General features: G+C 34.7%; 1 protein-coding gene across 1 annotated transcript in view; it reads left to right on the forward strand.

The window, feature by feature from the left end:
* The window catches only part of Sntg1 (syntrophin gamma 1), a 638,621-nt gene that overhangs the window by 301,473 nt on the left and 319,717 nt on the right, over nt 1-17,431 (forward strand). Inside the window, exon 3 of the mRNA XM_021222333.2 lies at nt 1,279-1,332. Within this exon, the coding sequence (XP_021077992.2) occupies nt 1,279-1,332 (54 nt within the window). The remainder of the gene's footprint in view (nt 1-1,278; nt 1,333-17,431) is intronic.

Consider the following 17,431-nt stretch of genomic DNA (forward strand, 5'->3'; position numbering starts at 1 on the left):
ATCATGCATTCTTTATATGTTACATGAAATATTCAGCTTCTACTGAAAATTTGCCAGTTTTAATTCTGTTGGAGCCAACAATCCCTGACAGTTAAGGCTCTTCCCACATGAATTTTCTTCACTTACTTGATCAAGCATTCCTTGATCTCATATAACAAACTGTGACACAGGAGAAATACCTTTTCTCTTTCAAAGACAGGTATTTTGGGGCAGCAAGTCTTTTTATTTGGAAAACTATATACTATTCTCTGAAGGTTTCTTTATGTAATCATTGTGCTTAGCTGGATACTATTTTGCTTAAATATGCATAAAGATGCTATTTTCTGTTAATGCTTGGCTTTTATGTTTAACACACATTGTAAACAAAGTGCTAAAATAAAAATTTTGAAATATTGTAAGGGCTATCCTTGACTCTGTTGCCTGCCTATGGATCCCGTTTCCCTAACTGGGTCATCCTGTTTGGCTTCAGCGGGAGAGGAAGTGCCTAGTTCTACACTGACATGAAATGCCTGGGTGGGTTAGTAGCCAGGAGGGCCTCCCCGTTCTCAGAGAGGGGAAAGGGGCATGAAGGGAGGAGAGAGGGGGCTGCAATCAGGATGTAAAGTGAATAAAAGAATTAATGGAAAAAAACAAATGAGATGTCTTGTTAGCCTAATCCATCTACTTTGATATTTAAAAAACATCCTATGCATTTAAATCTCTTCGCCATTTGCTTATACAGTGGCAGCTAAATCAAAATGTTTGTTGGTTATTTCTGTTTTCAATTTTCTTATTTTTATGCAAACTAATGAGTAACTCATTTTATTTCATCATAATGTTTGTGAATAAAAATTTAAGTTTCAGAGAGAATTATTCATGCATGTAGCTTTTCAATTAAAAAGAGTAAGATTATTTAACTTTTCATTCAAGAGATAACTAGATGAAAGGCAATATTTAATTAAACTCTTTGAAATCATCCCTCCTAGAAAGTCACGTTTCAAAACAAATGGTACAACTGAGGAAGAACCAAAGAAAGAGGCTAGTCACATGGCCAATCAGCCTGTACAAAGGCACGTGGAGAGGCCTGGGGTGTTGTCCAATGACATTCTAGATGATCAAAGTTGTCTATACCTCCCCAAAGCTTGAATAGAACATTTTTGAAGTCTTCTTTCCTCTATTGTTCTGTTTCTTTTAACTGACTGTCCTGTTTTCCCACAGCAGTGTTTTGGTGTTTTGTGCTGTGTCCCTGTTCTGCACTGACCTCCATGATACATGTAACAATCTTTTCTGTCTTTACAGACCACATCCTTCACAGTGCCACAGCACATGGATTTCAGAACTACCTGTGAGGAGGTAGGTCAAACGATTTTCTACTTTGTACATACAGATTGAAACTAGGAAACACCTGGCCAGACTCTACAGACATGAAACACTGCCTTTTTCAGAGAATGAGTGGAGGGCTCATTACCACCAAAGTACATTTTATTCCTTAAGGATAGAAACCCAAGGTCACTTGGGAAGCCTTGGATCTTAACTCTTTCTGGAGTATGTGAGCATAACAGAACTGCTTTCATCCATAAATGACATACTGCATGATGGCACAGGAGGAAGATATTGGAAGATGCTATTTGCACATAAATATTTCTAACTTGTGCTTCCTCTCATCACTAAAACATTGGGATTTCATGATCCGAATCCTATGTAGGTATTTAAAGCAATTAAAATTTGTAGCAGCCCTGTCCTTAAACTTTGGTTTGAGTTATAGTGATGTACACTCCTTCCAGCATATGAGAGTACTTTCAAGTATGTACTTCCATAATACATGGATTTGGGTCTTGAGGAATATAGCAATATATCTTAGGACAAAAGAACGTCTTTTTTTTATTATTATTATCTATGATGCACTCAAAGCATTATTTGTTTAATTGTCAGGTAAAATGCAAATGTTCATAGATAAATATATTTTGCATTTGCCTAAGAATTTCAAGTATTTTATTCTATCAAGTGATTATCCCTCCCCCCCCCAAAAAAAACCACAGTTATAACTCAGCATCTGTGTTAGTGTTAAAATCAATCATACATAGTAATCATTACTTCTTATCTACTTTGAATACTGACCTTTTATATTTTACATGACCCCAAATTTAATCTCTTGCATCAGCTTCTAAAAAAGCAATTTGTATTGTCCTATAATGAAATTCTGACTGTATCTGATTAGAACATTCTAACAGATGGTGAAAAAATAAAAGGATGAAGTTTTTTTTTTGAAACTGGTTATGTTGATGTTACTATAAAATCTTTGTGCTTTGTTTTATTTTCAAAACTTTAAAATGAATGACATTTCACAAAAACATATACCCTCTGATACTTCCAATTAATTATTGGCATTTGCCTAAATTGGTTTACAAACCAGTTTCATTTGATGGAGAGAAAACTCTAAGGTCGAGGTATATGGTTTATTCATGTTTTAAACTCAGCACCTGCAGGTCATACATTTTACTTATTGAAGTAATATTCAAAAAGATATATAAGACACTCTATGAGATTTATATTTTACCTTTAAAATTGAAAAATAGATTATTTTCTTATTCCTCATCACAGTTTCCTCTCCCTTGTCCCCCCCAGTTCTTATACACCTCCTCTCCCCTTCAATTCAATCTCTTTCTGTCTATTATTTGAAAAGAACAGGCTCCTAAGAGGTAAACAACAAAACATGATAAAATAAAATATAAGATAATACAAAAAAAAAAATCACATTGAGGCTGGACCAAGCAACTCAATAGAAAGAAAAGATCCCCAAGAGCAGGTACAAGGATCAGAAACCCACTCATTCACACACACACACACACACACACACACACACACACACACACACACAGGAGTCTCATAAAAAATACTAAGGTGAAAGCTAAAATAGATATAAACACGACCAGATACAGACCTCTGTAGGCTGTGTGAATGCTGTTTCTGTGTCTGTGAGCTGACATGAGACTTGCTCCGTTGATTTAGAGGGCCTTGTACTCCTAATGTCCTCCATCCCTTCTGATTCTTACAGTCATTTCCTTTTACAGAGTTCCCTGAACTCTGAGGAGACTCATGAGAGGGATTTGGTAGGGACACCATTAGGAGCTGCATGTTCCAAGGCCTCTCTCTGCCCCCTTCTCTCTCTCTCTCTCTCTCTCTCTCTCTCTCTCTCTCTCTCTCTCTCTCTCTCTCTCTCTCTCTCTCTCTCTCTCTCTCTCTCTCTCTCTGTGTCTCTCTGACTCTGCCTCTCTCTCTCTCTCCTTCTGCCTCTCTCTTTGTCTCTGTCTCCATAATGGCCAACTGTGACCTTATGTCTTTGAATTTTCCTGTCTGGTGCTGACACATGACGATGATGGCTGAATAAAGCACGGTATCATAAGTTTGCAGAATAAAATTATACACCATATTACTGATACTTTTTAACCAGTTGAGATTTGTTCTACTCTAGGTCTCTGGTCTGTCTAGTCTCTGGTTCTTGGTCACCGAAGCACGGTTAGGTATATGCTCCCTCTCATGAAGTGAGCCTTAAATCAAATAAGATATTGATTGGCTATTCTATATGCTCTGTGCCACCATTGCCCTAGCATATTTGCAGGCAGAACAGAGTATCAGTGTTTTTATTTCTTCTTTTGGTAGTCTGAAGAATATCTGAACACAGTATAGATACTAGAACATATTGGGAGAAGAATCCATGTAGGCACAGCCTTGACTTCTCCATGTTCAATGAGTTGTGTGAGTGCTGTCTTCTGCAATGGGATCCCACTGTCTGTTTGCAAAAAGCAACCAATTGACTTGGCAACCATGATGGTTATTTGGAGACTTCCATGGAACCTCTATAGCCAAGATCTCAACTGAATGCAACTCAGTAACTGTACTGAAAGCCTTGTTTGGTGACAAGAGATGTGTGTTTGGACCTTTGTCTCTCCCATTACTAGGAGATCTCATTAGACTCCTACATATATTAGGAATTTTACACTGCACTAAAGTTTTATACCATTCCTCAAGTGACTCCACTTCTAGCTTCTCTGTCTGCATCCTCTCCTTCAAGCTTGTGTTCTTTCCTGCTCCCCACCTGATCCTCTCTGTTTTGTCTCATAAAATCTATTTTATTTTTTCCTCCCAGAGAGACCACAAGTACCCAACTAGTCACTGCCTCTATACTCAATCTTTCTGGTTTTTTTAGGTTAGTTGCCTAATGGCTAATACATACATATATTTGAATATATTAAATATTTATATGTCTGGGACACTGCTTACTAACATAGAATAATTGTTTTCATTCCAGCTATTGGCCTGCAAATTTTAGGGTGACTTTTGTGTTTAAGAGCTAAGTAATAATCCATTTTGTAAATAGAACACCTATTTATCCATACTTCTGGAAAGGGACATCTAGACTGTTTCCAGTTTCTGGATATTATGAATACGGCAGCAATTGACATGGTTGAGCAAGTATTTCTGAGGTAGGATGAAGAATCCTTTGGGTGTATGTGTAAGAGTGCTATATATAGCTGGATCTTGAGGTGGATCAATTTACAACGTTTTAACAAACTTCACAATTGATTCCCATGGGGGCTACACACGTTTGAACTCATCAGCAATGGAGGGGTGCTCTTATTCTTTCAGAGCTTCACCAGCATGAGCTTTCCCTTGTGTTATTGATGTCAAATATTCAGACAGGTATAAGATAGAATCTCAAAGTAGTTTTGATTTGCATTTTTCTGGTGGGTAAGGGTGTTGAACATTTTTTTAATGTTTATTGACTGTATGAATTTCCTCTTTTGAGACTTTTCTATTTAAATCAGTACTCCATTTATAAATTAGGTTGTTATTTTGATATTTAGATTCTTGACTTTTTTTTTAGATATTTTGGATTTTAATCCTCTATTAGATGTGGAGTTGGTAAAAATATTTTCCTATTCTGTAGGCTTTGTAATAATGATAGTATCCTTTGCTTTACAGAAGCTTTTCAGTTTCATAAGGTACCATTAATTATTGTTTATCTCAGTGTCTGAGCTTATAGTACTGTGGTTGTTCAAAATAATCTTCTGTGTCAATTAGTTTGAAGCTATTCCTCACATTCTCTTCTATCAGGTTCATGTTTCCATTTCTATGTTAGGGTCTTTGATCCATTTGAACCTAAGTTTTGTGTAGAATGGTAAAATATGCATCTATTTGCATTCTTCTACATGCAGACAAGATGTTTGAACAATATTATTGAAGATGCTGTCTTTTTTTCTAGTGTGATTTCTGGCTTTTTCTTTTAATTAGAAGCCAGGTGTTCCAATAGGTGTTTGGACTTGTGTCTTGGACTTTAATTGGAATCTATTGATCACTATGAGTGTATTTGTGCCAATGCTATGCTATTTTAATTACTATAGCACTACAATACAGCATAAAATCAGGAATGGTGAAGACTCTAGTAGTTCCTTTATTATTTAGGATTGTGTCAGCTATTCTGGATTCTTTTGTGTTTACATATGAAGCCGAGAATTGTTCTTTCAAGATATGAAAATTTGTATTGGCATTTTGGGATAATTGCCTTGATTCGGAAGATGACTTTTGGTAGGATGGCCATTTTTACTATGCTAATTCTACTGATCGATGAGCATGAGAGATCTTTCCATTTTCTAGTATCATCTATTTTCTTCTTTAAATTCTTGAAATTTTTGTCATACACATCTTTCACTTGATTGATCAGGTTCACCTCAAGGTATTTTATATTATTTAAGACTATTGTGAAAAAAATTGTTTCCCCAATATTTTTTCTGAGACCATTTGTTATTTACATATGGGAGAACTACTTATTTTTGTGAGTTAATTTTGTATCCAGTTTCTTTGCTATAAGAGTTCCAGAGTGGATGTTATTTGATCACTTATTTGTAGAATCATATCATGTACAAATAAAGATACTTTTACTTCTTCAGTTACAATCTAGTCCCATAATCTCTCTCAGTTTTTTCTCTAGAGAGTTGAAAAGATGGACTTTACTGAAATTGCTTTGATTTTCTCTCCATTTCATCTGATGTCTGTGGGCTTGCTGCAAACTGCATTTACTATGTTTATTTAGGTGTGCTCCTTATAAATATAAGGAATTTTATCATGAGGAGGCATTGTATTTTGGTAAAGGCTTTTACTGAATATTTTTCCATCTATGCTCACAAAGGAAATTGGTCTGTAAACTTTCTTTATTGTGTCTTTCTGTGCTATCTGTATCAGGGTAACTGTGGCCTCATAAAATTAACTGGATTATTACCCTTCTGTTTCTAATTTGTGGAATTATTTGAGGAATATTGGAGATAACTCTTCTTATAAAATCTGGTACAATTCTGCTTTCAAACCATCTGGCCCTAGGATTTTTATGGTTAGGAGATATTTAATGACTACTACTATTTCATTAGGGGCTATGCTTTTGTTTAAATTTCTTATCTGATCTGATCTTTATTTAATTTTGATAAGTGATACCTGTCAAGAATATTATGTTTCTTTTAGATTTTTCCTATATGGTGAAAGTCGTACTTAGGGTTTTCATTGCTGTGAAGAGTTACCATGACCAACACAACTCTTAAGGACATTTAATTGGGTCTGGCTTACTGGTTTTGAGGTTCAGTCAATTATCATCATGGTGGGAAACATTGCAGCATGCAGGAAGTCATAACATTGGAGAATTGTTCATCTTGTTCTGAAGGCAAACAGACTAGCTTTCAAGCAGCTAGGAGCTGGGTCTCACCCCCACAGTGACACATCTCCTCCAACAAGGCTACACCTACTCCAACAAGGTCACACCTCCTAATAGTGCCACTTCCTGTGCCAAGCATATTCAAACCACTATAGTGATGTACACTCCTGTTGTTGTTGTTGTTGTCTGTATTTTTATTGATCAATTACTTTTATTTATTTACATCTGAAATATTACCCTATCCTCCTGGTCCTTTCTTGTATTTAAAGTATGTCCTCATGATTCCTTTGCATTTATTTGATGTCTATTTATACAGGGTATCTATATTTTTTATCTGTTTAACTTTTCATTTTGTTGGATATACTCTCTCTCTGCCTTTTAGTAAATTTTCATAAGAGTTTGTCTTCTGTGTTGATTTTTCTCAAAGAACCAACCCTTTCATTTATTTTCACATTGTTTTCTTTGTGTTTATTTTATATATTTCAGCTCTGAGTTTGATTATTTCTTGACATTCACTCCTCTTGAGTGTGATCACCTTTTTATATTTTTTGTTTTAAAGCTTTCAGGTATGCAGTAATTTGCTATTACAGAATCTCTTCAGGTCTTTCTTCCTTCCTTCCTTCCTTCCTTCCTTCCTTCCTTCCTTCCTTCCTTCCTTCCTTCCTTCCTTCCTTCCNCCTTCCTTCCTTCCTTCCTTCCTTCCTTCCTTCCTTCCTTCCTTCCTTCCGTTCTTCCTTCCTTCCCTCCTTCCTTCTTTCCTTCTTATTTATTTTTTTAATGTAGGCACTTAATGTTATGATGTGACTCTTAAAACTGCTTTCATTGTGTCCTATAAGTTTCAATATATTGTATATTTATGACACTGAATTCTAGACAGTCTTTAATTTCTTTACTTCTGTCTTGACCCCCTTTTTATACAATAGAGCATTGTTCTGTTTCTCTGTAAGCTTTGTGTTGGTTCTGTTGTTTTTGATTGAGAGTTTTTAACCCTTGTGATCTGGTAGACTCCAAGAAATTCTGTCTTTTTGTTGTTGGTGTTGTTTTGTTTTTGTTTTTGTTTTTGTTTTGTAACTGTTCAGACATTCTTTGTGTCTGAGTATGTGATCAATTTTGTGGAAAATTTCTCTAAGGTGCAGAGAAGAAGGTATAGTTTTTTTCTGTGGGGCTAAAATTTTCTATAAATATCTTTGAGGTCCATTTGGTTTATAAATGTGTTAGCTCTTGCATTTCTCTGTTTAGTTTTTGTCCATTTATGAGAGTGGTATATTGAAGCCTCCCATTATCAGTGTGTGAGGGTCAGTATGTGATTTAAACAGTAGTAGTGTTTCTTTTACGAACTTGTGTGCACTTGTGTTTGGAGCATAGATATTAAGAACTGCCATGTCCTTTCAGTACAGAAAGGGAGACTTCTAGAGAGAGACTTCTAGAGACATTTTGGTTGGTTGGTTGTTTTTTGTTACAGCAATAAGGATGAGATTCAGGGGACTGGATCTGGATCTGGAGAAGCAGGAAGAGATGTGTGAATACACTGTTAGAATCTTAATTGTTAAACTGTTCCTTATGTTATTTTTGTTGTACAATCTTTTTTTGTTGTTGTTGTTGTTTTTTTTGTTTTTTTACTTTTCCTGTTATATTGTGGGTATTCAAGTCTGCCAGAGTAGATGGTGGATGTTGTCAATATATATGACATTCCTTACAGAGATTTGTCCTTGATTTTGAATGAGTAAATTTATTTAGTAAGAAAGCAAGAGTAGAATAAAAGAATAAAAAAATATAGTAGAATAGCAGATCTGACACCTCAATCAGCAGAAACTTCCTTGGGAAGCCCCAAGAGCCTAAACAATCAACCACAGCCCCTGAAAAACAAAGGTGGTCTCAGGAAGAATATCTTTTCCTGGCTGAGACTTTCAATTAGTGATTCCTGACATAGGTATTTTTATATCCTGAGATAAACAGTGGTTTTTGCTGTGAAGATACCTGGGAATTATTTAGCTTTCAGTTGTGTTCAAGGACAAACGTTTTAGTCAAAAGGTTTACTTTCCTTATGTTCTGAAGGACATGGTATTTTCATTTTGTGTCATACTGTTAGTATCCTGTTCTTCTGTAACAAGGCTGTGGTAAGGCACAGCCATCCCTGAGCAAACACCCTTAAAGGAAACGTTAAGTCAAATATACTTAAATCCTAAGCGAAGGTCTCAACCTTGTCTTTAGAGCCAGCTTCTTTTTTTTTTTTAAGTTTTATTTTATTTTTTCTTTAAGATTTATTTATTTATTATATGTAAGTACACTGTAGCTGTCTTCAGACACTCCAGACGAGGCTATCCGATCTCATTACAGATGGTTGTGAGCCACCATGTGGTTGCTGGGAATTGAACTCAGGACCTTCGGAAGAACAGTCAGTGCTCTTAACCTCTGAGCCATCTCTCCAGCCCTAGTACCAGCTTCTTAGTGAACATAAAAAGCACATGACAATTTATTCATGCAATGTATAATACAAGAGTTCAGAGGACAATCTTTGTTTCTTTTCTTGCCTTCCAATTTTTAGTGTTCCAGCTGATTTGAAAGCTTCTAGAGATTTACATGTCTATGTCTACATTGCTTTGCAGTTCAGAGATGACTTATGTGTGTTACTGTGTCCAGCTTTACACGAGATCTGAGGATCAGACCTCAAACCTTCATATGTACAGAACAAATGATTTAATTATGGAGCCATTTCTCTAGCCATAAATAAATATATATATATATATATATATATATATATATATATATATATATTCTTGTAGCACTTCTATTTCCATGAAAATGTTACACTCTTGTAAATAGTAAAGGAATCAGAAACTGTGTAGATGAGAATGAGATATTATGACCTCGGCAAAGACAGTGGGTTAAATACTTTATAAAAGTGGATTGTGGTGAACTTTTGAGATTGCTATGAGATTTACTAGATCTCTTTTTAAAGAAAATTGTTTTGCTATCTTTGTCTGGGATACTTGCTAGATTCTAGTTAAAGTGTAAATGAATTACTTTTTATGAGGTATTATTATGACCACCGTACTCCTGATTCCATGGCTGCCTTTATTTTCTCATTGCAATAAGAGCTATGGGATGCTGAACTACTTAGACTAGTACACTAGTTCTAGAACACCATATTCTTGCTTAGCATGGAACAATGAATTTTCCATTTCTGCCTGAATCTGCAGGAACCCATAACTGTGAAATAATAAAGTATCTGAAGATTTTCAAGTCTATGAAGATGTCTCAAAGACATTCTTTGAAATTTATAGGCTTCCAGTATTTATGTATCCAGAAAGCATAAAAATAATCAATATAGCAATGACTTTGTCTTTGAGGAAATCAAGTATTTCTATGAGACACTAAGTGTTGTTTAATTATTCAGTTAAATACAATGTCATAGAATGTAACTTGGAATGCCTTACAATAAGTTTAAATCTCTTTTAAGGGATTATATTGTTGTAAAATATATTAGAATCTAAGACAAAGCCTATTTAAAATCGACTGTTAATGAGAAATGAGTATAAAAACAAATGCTGATGTCCATGAGATCTGTAATGTTACCAAGTGAGATTGTAGAGATAGTTCAGCAGTTGAAAGTCTTGTGGATTAGTTTCTAGTACCTACATGGTAATTTCGAATCACCCTCAACTCTATTCTAGTATAGTCAGTACTTTCCTCTGACTTCTTCAGATACTAGGCACTCAAGTAATAAACAGACATACATGTGTGGAGAACATTCATAGACACAAAATAAATACAATTTAAAGAATAAAGGATGGAAATGGAAGCCAAGGTTTGTAAAGAAATTGAAGAAATTTGATTGGATAGTTTCTATTAAAAAGCACTTTAAGTAAAGAATATTGATTTCTCTTTTTTCTTTTATGTTTATGATTATGATTTAATTATAAAAATTATCTCTTCCCTTTCCTCCAAATTCTTTATATTCATGACTCCTTTTTAAAAAAACTAATTGATATAGCATGTATATTTGTATCTACATAAAATTCCTACGTAGAACCTGTAAAGACCCTTTGATATTAGCTGCATGTTTGTTTTGAGGATTGACCATTTTTAGTGGACAACCAATTAGTGTGCTCTTTCCTGGGAGGGTTACCACTCCCACTTCCACTACTAGATTTGCTCAGTTATCCTGTAGTCCTTTGTGTAGGTTTGAGGCTTCCTGGGATTTTCTCTATGCAATTTGACATGTTCATTCGTGTCCTTGTTCAACTCATGTTTGAACAATTGTGTTGATGAGACATTATGGGTGTAGCTTCTGCTATTGCAAGGAGATACAATCTCAGTCTTACAACAAAGGTTCTGATTTTTTGGCACATATATTCTATCTTCTCTTCCACAGTGTTCCTTGTGCCTTAGGTATGGAAATATTTTGTAGATTTATCATTTGGAATTTGGCTTTCAAATTCTGCATTTTGATTGGTTGTGACTTAATGTACTGATTTCCATCTGATATAAAGAGAAATTTCTTTGATGAAGGGTAAAGACCACACTTATCTATGTGTATAAGGACAAATGCTTTTAGATTGTTTTTAGAGATCATGCTGGTTTGATCAATTAGTTGTTGGTTTATTCCCCTAAAATAATCATGACCTAGCTAACACTTAGTAGTCAACTAGATTTTCAGTTCTAGTCATGGACACTCTTTTTCTTTTGGGTAGGTGGTAAATCTTATTAGAGAGCTATTGGTTACAACCAAAGTATGTGTGCTCTTACTATACTACAGGATTGTTGTCTTATGTTGGTCATTGATGTCTTTCATAGATATCAATGTTATGGTGTGGGTTAGAACTGTTAGTTGTCTCCTTCATTTAGAAACTTGCATGGTACTTCTGGTACCATAAAGGTAGTTCTCATGAAATGGCATTCAGGTCTTCCTCCTTGCTGGCTCCATTTAGACATCCTCTGTGGGCTCTCAGATACCAATCACTTGCTGAATAATCCTCTGTAGGATCAGATCAAAAATTCTTGTAGGAGAGAGAAGAAACGTAGGCCAAAAGCAAAGAAAATACAATTTCTACTTGTAGAATGTCTTCTCAACCTAAAAAAAAATAAGGTGTCTATCATGGTATAAAAAAGCAGACAGAACTCTAGATACACAAGAATAGAAAATTTCCATGAGATATAATAATCAAAACATTAAGTATAGAGAACAAAAAAATTATTAAAAGCCACAAGAGAAGTAAAACAAGTAACTAGAATAAAAATCTCATTAGGATAAAACCTGACTTTGAATAGAGACTAAAGAAGAAGGGCCAGGGAAAATGTACTGAAAATGCCAGTCATGGCTATGATATCTAGCAAAATTATCAATTACATTTAACAGAAAAAGAAAAACATCCCACAATAAAATCAATGTCAGCAACTTTCATCTACTAATCCAGCTTTCTGTACAGAAGACATTAGAAGGAAAACTTCAAACTGAAGATGTTAACTATATGCAACAAAACAGAAGGAAAAATAATCTTAGAATAATCAGTCAAATGAAGGAGAAAAACCCACACCATAACAACAAAAAGCTGACATCAATAAGCACTGTTTACTGATACCTGTCAATATTAATAATCTCAACTGCTTAATAAAAAGGCACAGACTAAAAGGCTGGATTAGGAATACATGATACAATCCATCTGACACTGCTCCGGTGGTCCAAAATCCAAGAATGCTTAAGCCGTGGGTCTAGCAGAAAATCAGAGACTGTTATTCTGTCAAGGAATATAGCAATAAATTTACTCATAGTGACATGGCACAATACTCATAAATCAATGCCTTACCCAGCCATCATTTGAAAAGCATCTTCTTGCAGTATATGGGAACTAATACAGAGAACTACAACTGGACAATGGATAGAGTGAAATATTTAATAAAAATAAAGGAAAAGAAGGATGAATATGAAGTATAAAGGTATGCTAAAATTGTAAACAAGCAATGTATTAGAGAATATTTAATTCATAAGAAATTAAGATTTTTGGATCTCTGAAGGCTGCTTGATGAAAATAATCATGGAAAAGGAGAGAACAAACTTCTCTATGTCGTAGAGCATTCTAGTCCTCCAGTTGTATGGCTTTGGGGAAAAAAATTTACTAGTTTCAAAGGAAACTTTTTCTGAATTTCCCCTTCATTGGCCCAAGTGTTTACACTTGATGGGCATCTGGGTTAAGGCAATGGTGTCATTTTAATAATTTTTCATAATAGTTCATGAGTCTTTAACTGGTTAAAGAGAAGTCAATGGCCTAGAGAGTCATCCTTAGATATTTTTGCCAGAAAGAAATGAAGGAAACTACTAGAGAGTACAGAACTAAACTATCCCCACCTCCATTCCCCACCCTGTCCACCTTCAGCGTGGCTTCTGCTTCTCTGCAGTTAGAATAGATTGTAAGAGAATAAAGTGAATTATTATTTCCTCAGCAGACACTAAGTCATATGCAAATGGTTATCAAGGAATAAAATACACACCCACATTTTCTCAGTTTTCCTTGAAGAGGAATGTTGGAGCTAGGGCAGCTGTCTACCATTTCTTTATGCTCTTTGCTCAAATTCAAAACGTTTCTTTGGCAACATATACACTTAAAATATCCATTTCCTCTTCATCCTCTAGTAAAAGAAACAAACTTAAATAGTGCATGGTTCTTGGGGGGGTGTCACCATCACCTCATGTGTCATAACACTGATATGTGTGTTTGTGCTTATGTGTGAATATGCATACATATAAATATATTACATATGTATTTAAGCTTACAAAGTAATGTTTCTCTGCTGTGTTTTCAAACATCCTTATTGTTAATTATCTCTCATTCTTTAGTCTCTCCATCTACTACCTCTCCTCCCTCTTCCCTAAAGTTCTCCCCTTTATCCCTCTCTTCGCGCCTTTAGACATGCCTATTATCATCTCTACATAACTATTTTCTATTCTTCCACAGTTTCTTTTACTTTTCTACTTTCTTAGATTATTTTAGATTACATACTCAAATATAAAAATTCAGAGTTGTGGTTTACAAATTAAAGACAGCATGTGTCACATTTATTTGTGTGTATAGCTTACTGTATTCCCTATAATACTTTCAGTTTCCAGCAATTTAACTATAAATTTTATTATTTCACTTTTTTACAGTTGAATAGTATTCATTGTTACATATGAAATACTTTTTCATTATCCATTCATCAGTTAAAGATGGGCACTTAGGCTGCTTCCATTTTCTCTCTATTATAAATATGGAGGCCTGTAGAATTATTTTAGAACCAGAATATAAAAAATTTGGGGATATAAGCCCAGGAGTGGAATTGCTGAATCTTATGTTAGATCTGTTTTTACCTTTTTGAAGACTCTCTACACTTATTTGCACAGTATTGCACCAATTTTTAATTGTCTTAACCTAGGATTTATGGTCAGAGAGAATATAAGAGTCTCCTAAAACTATATTGGCCATTGCCATTGCCCTTGGTTTACTACCAGAATTTGGAGGTAGACCTTGTTCCTGAAAAAGCAACATTATTTAAGAACCAGAATTGTAGTAAACAAGTCGGAATGAATCTCAATGTCTTTTCCATAAGAACTATATTGAAAACTCCAAGAGAACATGTCCCTCAATATTCAAACATAGTATGTGTGCTACCAAGGGAGAGGAGCAATTGGAATTCCTGCCCAGATATAATGCCGATGACAGCAACAATGATTAGCCCAGAAAGATACCTCTAATAGCATTATGGAAAACTGCTTATTTTGGAGATAATCACCAGCTGTCTAATTGGCTGTAAAGCTTGCTTGATGGAAAGGAATTCATACTTTGTATCTAGCAAACTCCTTATGGTTGGGGTGATCATAGGTGCTAAATGTCTGCAAAAGCAATTTTCCTAAACTAATGTAGTTTCTAACTATATTTTAAATACTTCATATGTCCACAAATACATGACATATGTAGCTTTTACTACTCATTAAAAAAAAAAAAGAAGTTAAAAACACAACACAAAAACAAGCAAAAACCCCAAAGCTTTTTTTTAAAAATATAGATCCACAACTGGTTAAAATAAAGAGAATATAGATTTCCAACACCGTTCAATATTTCTATATGAAAAATAGTCCTATATTCGAGGACATAAAGGATTGCTTCTTATTGGCTTTATCCTTATGGCTTGCTCAGCATGGTTTCTTAGAGAACCCAGGACCACCAGACCTGGGAGAACAACCTACAATGGATTAGGCTCTCCCCCATCAATTAGTATTAAGAAAATATCCTACAGCCAGGTTTGATGAATACATTTTTCTCAATTAGAGTTCCCACTTTTCACATAACTCTAGTTCATATATCTAACTGACTTAAAACGAGCCAGCACAACATCTAGTAGTGTATTATGTTTTCTGATTCTATATTCTTCATTGTTGCAGCTATATTTTATTAATTATTTTATTTATTTACATTCCAAATGTGTCCCCCTTCCTTGTCTCCACTCTATGAGTTCTTCACTCCATAACCCTCCACTTGCTTCTTAGAAGATGCTCTCCCACCCACCCACTCCTATCTCACCCTGCTAGCATTCCCCTTCCTTGGGATATCAAGTTATTACAGGATTAAACACATCCTTTCCCACTGAGGCTAGAGAAGGCAGTGCTCTGCTACGTATGTAGCAGGAGCCATGGACAGGGCCATGTATGTTCTTTGGTTGATGGTTTAACCTCTGGAAGCTCTGAGGGGTCTGGGTTAGTTGATACTGTTGTTCTTCCTATGGGATTGTATCCTCTTCATCTCCTTTGGTCCTTTCCCTAATTTCTGTATTTTTATTTTATTTTATTTTATTTTATTTTATTTTATTTTATTTTATTTTATTTTATTTTGGTTGGTTTTGTGTGTGTGTGTGTGTGTGTGTGTGTGTGTGTGTCAATGTCTATATATTTATATTTCTTTCTTTTTTAATTCTTTTTTCCAGTTTGTTTTCTGAAGAGAGGGAGAAAAATAAAAGCATTGTTGTATTGAGTTGGACGGCTAGGGAGAAGGAAAGGATCTGGAAGGAGATGAGCTAGGAGACTATAATCAGATTACACTGTATGATACAAATTCTTTTCGAAAGAAATAGTATGGTTTAATCATCCAGAGTACTGATCCTCACTCAGAAGAAAAATGAAAAAGGTTTGTGAACCATTCGCAAAGAAAAATCAATCCTTATTAAAAGCATACATAATCTGAGGTGTTTCTAGCAGCCTGTTCCTGTGTGTCTTTGTGAGATTTCAATGAGTAATTGTTTCTAGCCTATAACCGGGACATTTTGCACAACATATACTCTTTCTTCACACAAAGCCAAGGCAAATTGACTGAAAAATTTAGCTCACATTCCAGGTTATGATGTTATAAACGTCAGTGTTTTTAGCATACATACAAAGCTATTTGCTCCTACAGAAATATAAAGGCTTAATTTTAGGAAGCCAGGCTTTTTAATATTCTATAATACCATTCCATAGTGTATAAGAATAGCACACCTTTGGACTGTGTGTCAGGATGGCTGATTTTAAAAACTACTATTTGGCCAAGCGGTGGTGGTACACACCTTTAATCCCAGCACTTGGGAGGCAAAGGCAGGCAGATTTCTGAGTTTGAGGCCAGCATGATCTACAGAGTGAGTTCCAGGACAGCCAGGGCTAAACAGAGAAACCCTGTCTTGAAAAACCAATAAAATAAAATAAAATAAAATAAAATAAAATAAAATAATAAAAAACCCTACTATTTGATTTTCTGACTATAGTTTCAAAGTATATTGAATAAATTTCAGCTTGAGATTAGAACAAAATTTCCAACAGTTTTCAAAATGTCTATAAATGTTCTGTCGGTTTTTTTCTTGTGGAGTTCTGAAGATTGGTAGATATGAATGATCAGCAAGCCCCAGAAAACCACTGAAGATACCCTGTGTTTTCAAGATATTCAAGATATTCAGCTGAGATTTAATGCTTTGTGTAAAAATAAATACATCCATCTGACTACCATGCTCCCCAAAAGGAATGATCCTGTAAACAGAAATATTAAGTGTTAAATGTATTTGTGTAAAAGGTATAGAACATTTTAAGGAAATAGACTTCATCTAATGTCCATGGGTAATCTTATTCCAATATTAAGCCTGGCACTATTTGTTTAAGTACATACTGTCCTTAAATAAGGTAAATACATACCACGGTGTTTTACCCATTAAACAAAGTAATTATTAAAGAAAGGTGACACCTTTGATTTAGTCATTGATCCTGTTGATTTCTTGATTCACACAAGAATCAGAAAACAAATTTAGAAGTCCTTGTTCTGTTTGCACAATTTTCAACCAAAGTGCTTAAGCAAAAAGATGAGCTTAAAATAAAACTGTATTAGCCTTTAAAACCTGCTTTTAAAAATATCTCTGTTCATTTATTGTGTTTGCAAAACTCACATCTTCATCTTTTTATAGGTATAGTTTATTTATTTTTTTCATTTTTGGTGCATGTGTGCATGCAAATGCATGCATGAGTATGTGCTCACAAGTAGAGGTTATGACATACTAGAAACTTAGGTAAATCCTAAGCATGTAGTTTTAATTTTGAATTTTATGTCAGAGAGAGAAAATGACTTAATGCTCAGTGATTAAAAAAGAAGAGGCATTTTCAGGACTGTTCTTTCTTATTTTTCTTTGGAGTAACTAGAATTGATTATACACAATATAAATATATATATATTTGATTATACACATTATATATATATATATATATAT

Source organism: Mus pahari, chromosome 22 (assembly GCF_900095145.1).
Source record: "Mus pahari chromosome 22, PAHARI_EIJ_v1.1, whole genome shotgun sequence".
NCBI lineage: Eukaryota > Metazoa > Chordata > Mammalia > Rodentia > Muridae > Mus > Mus pahari.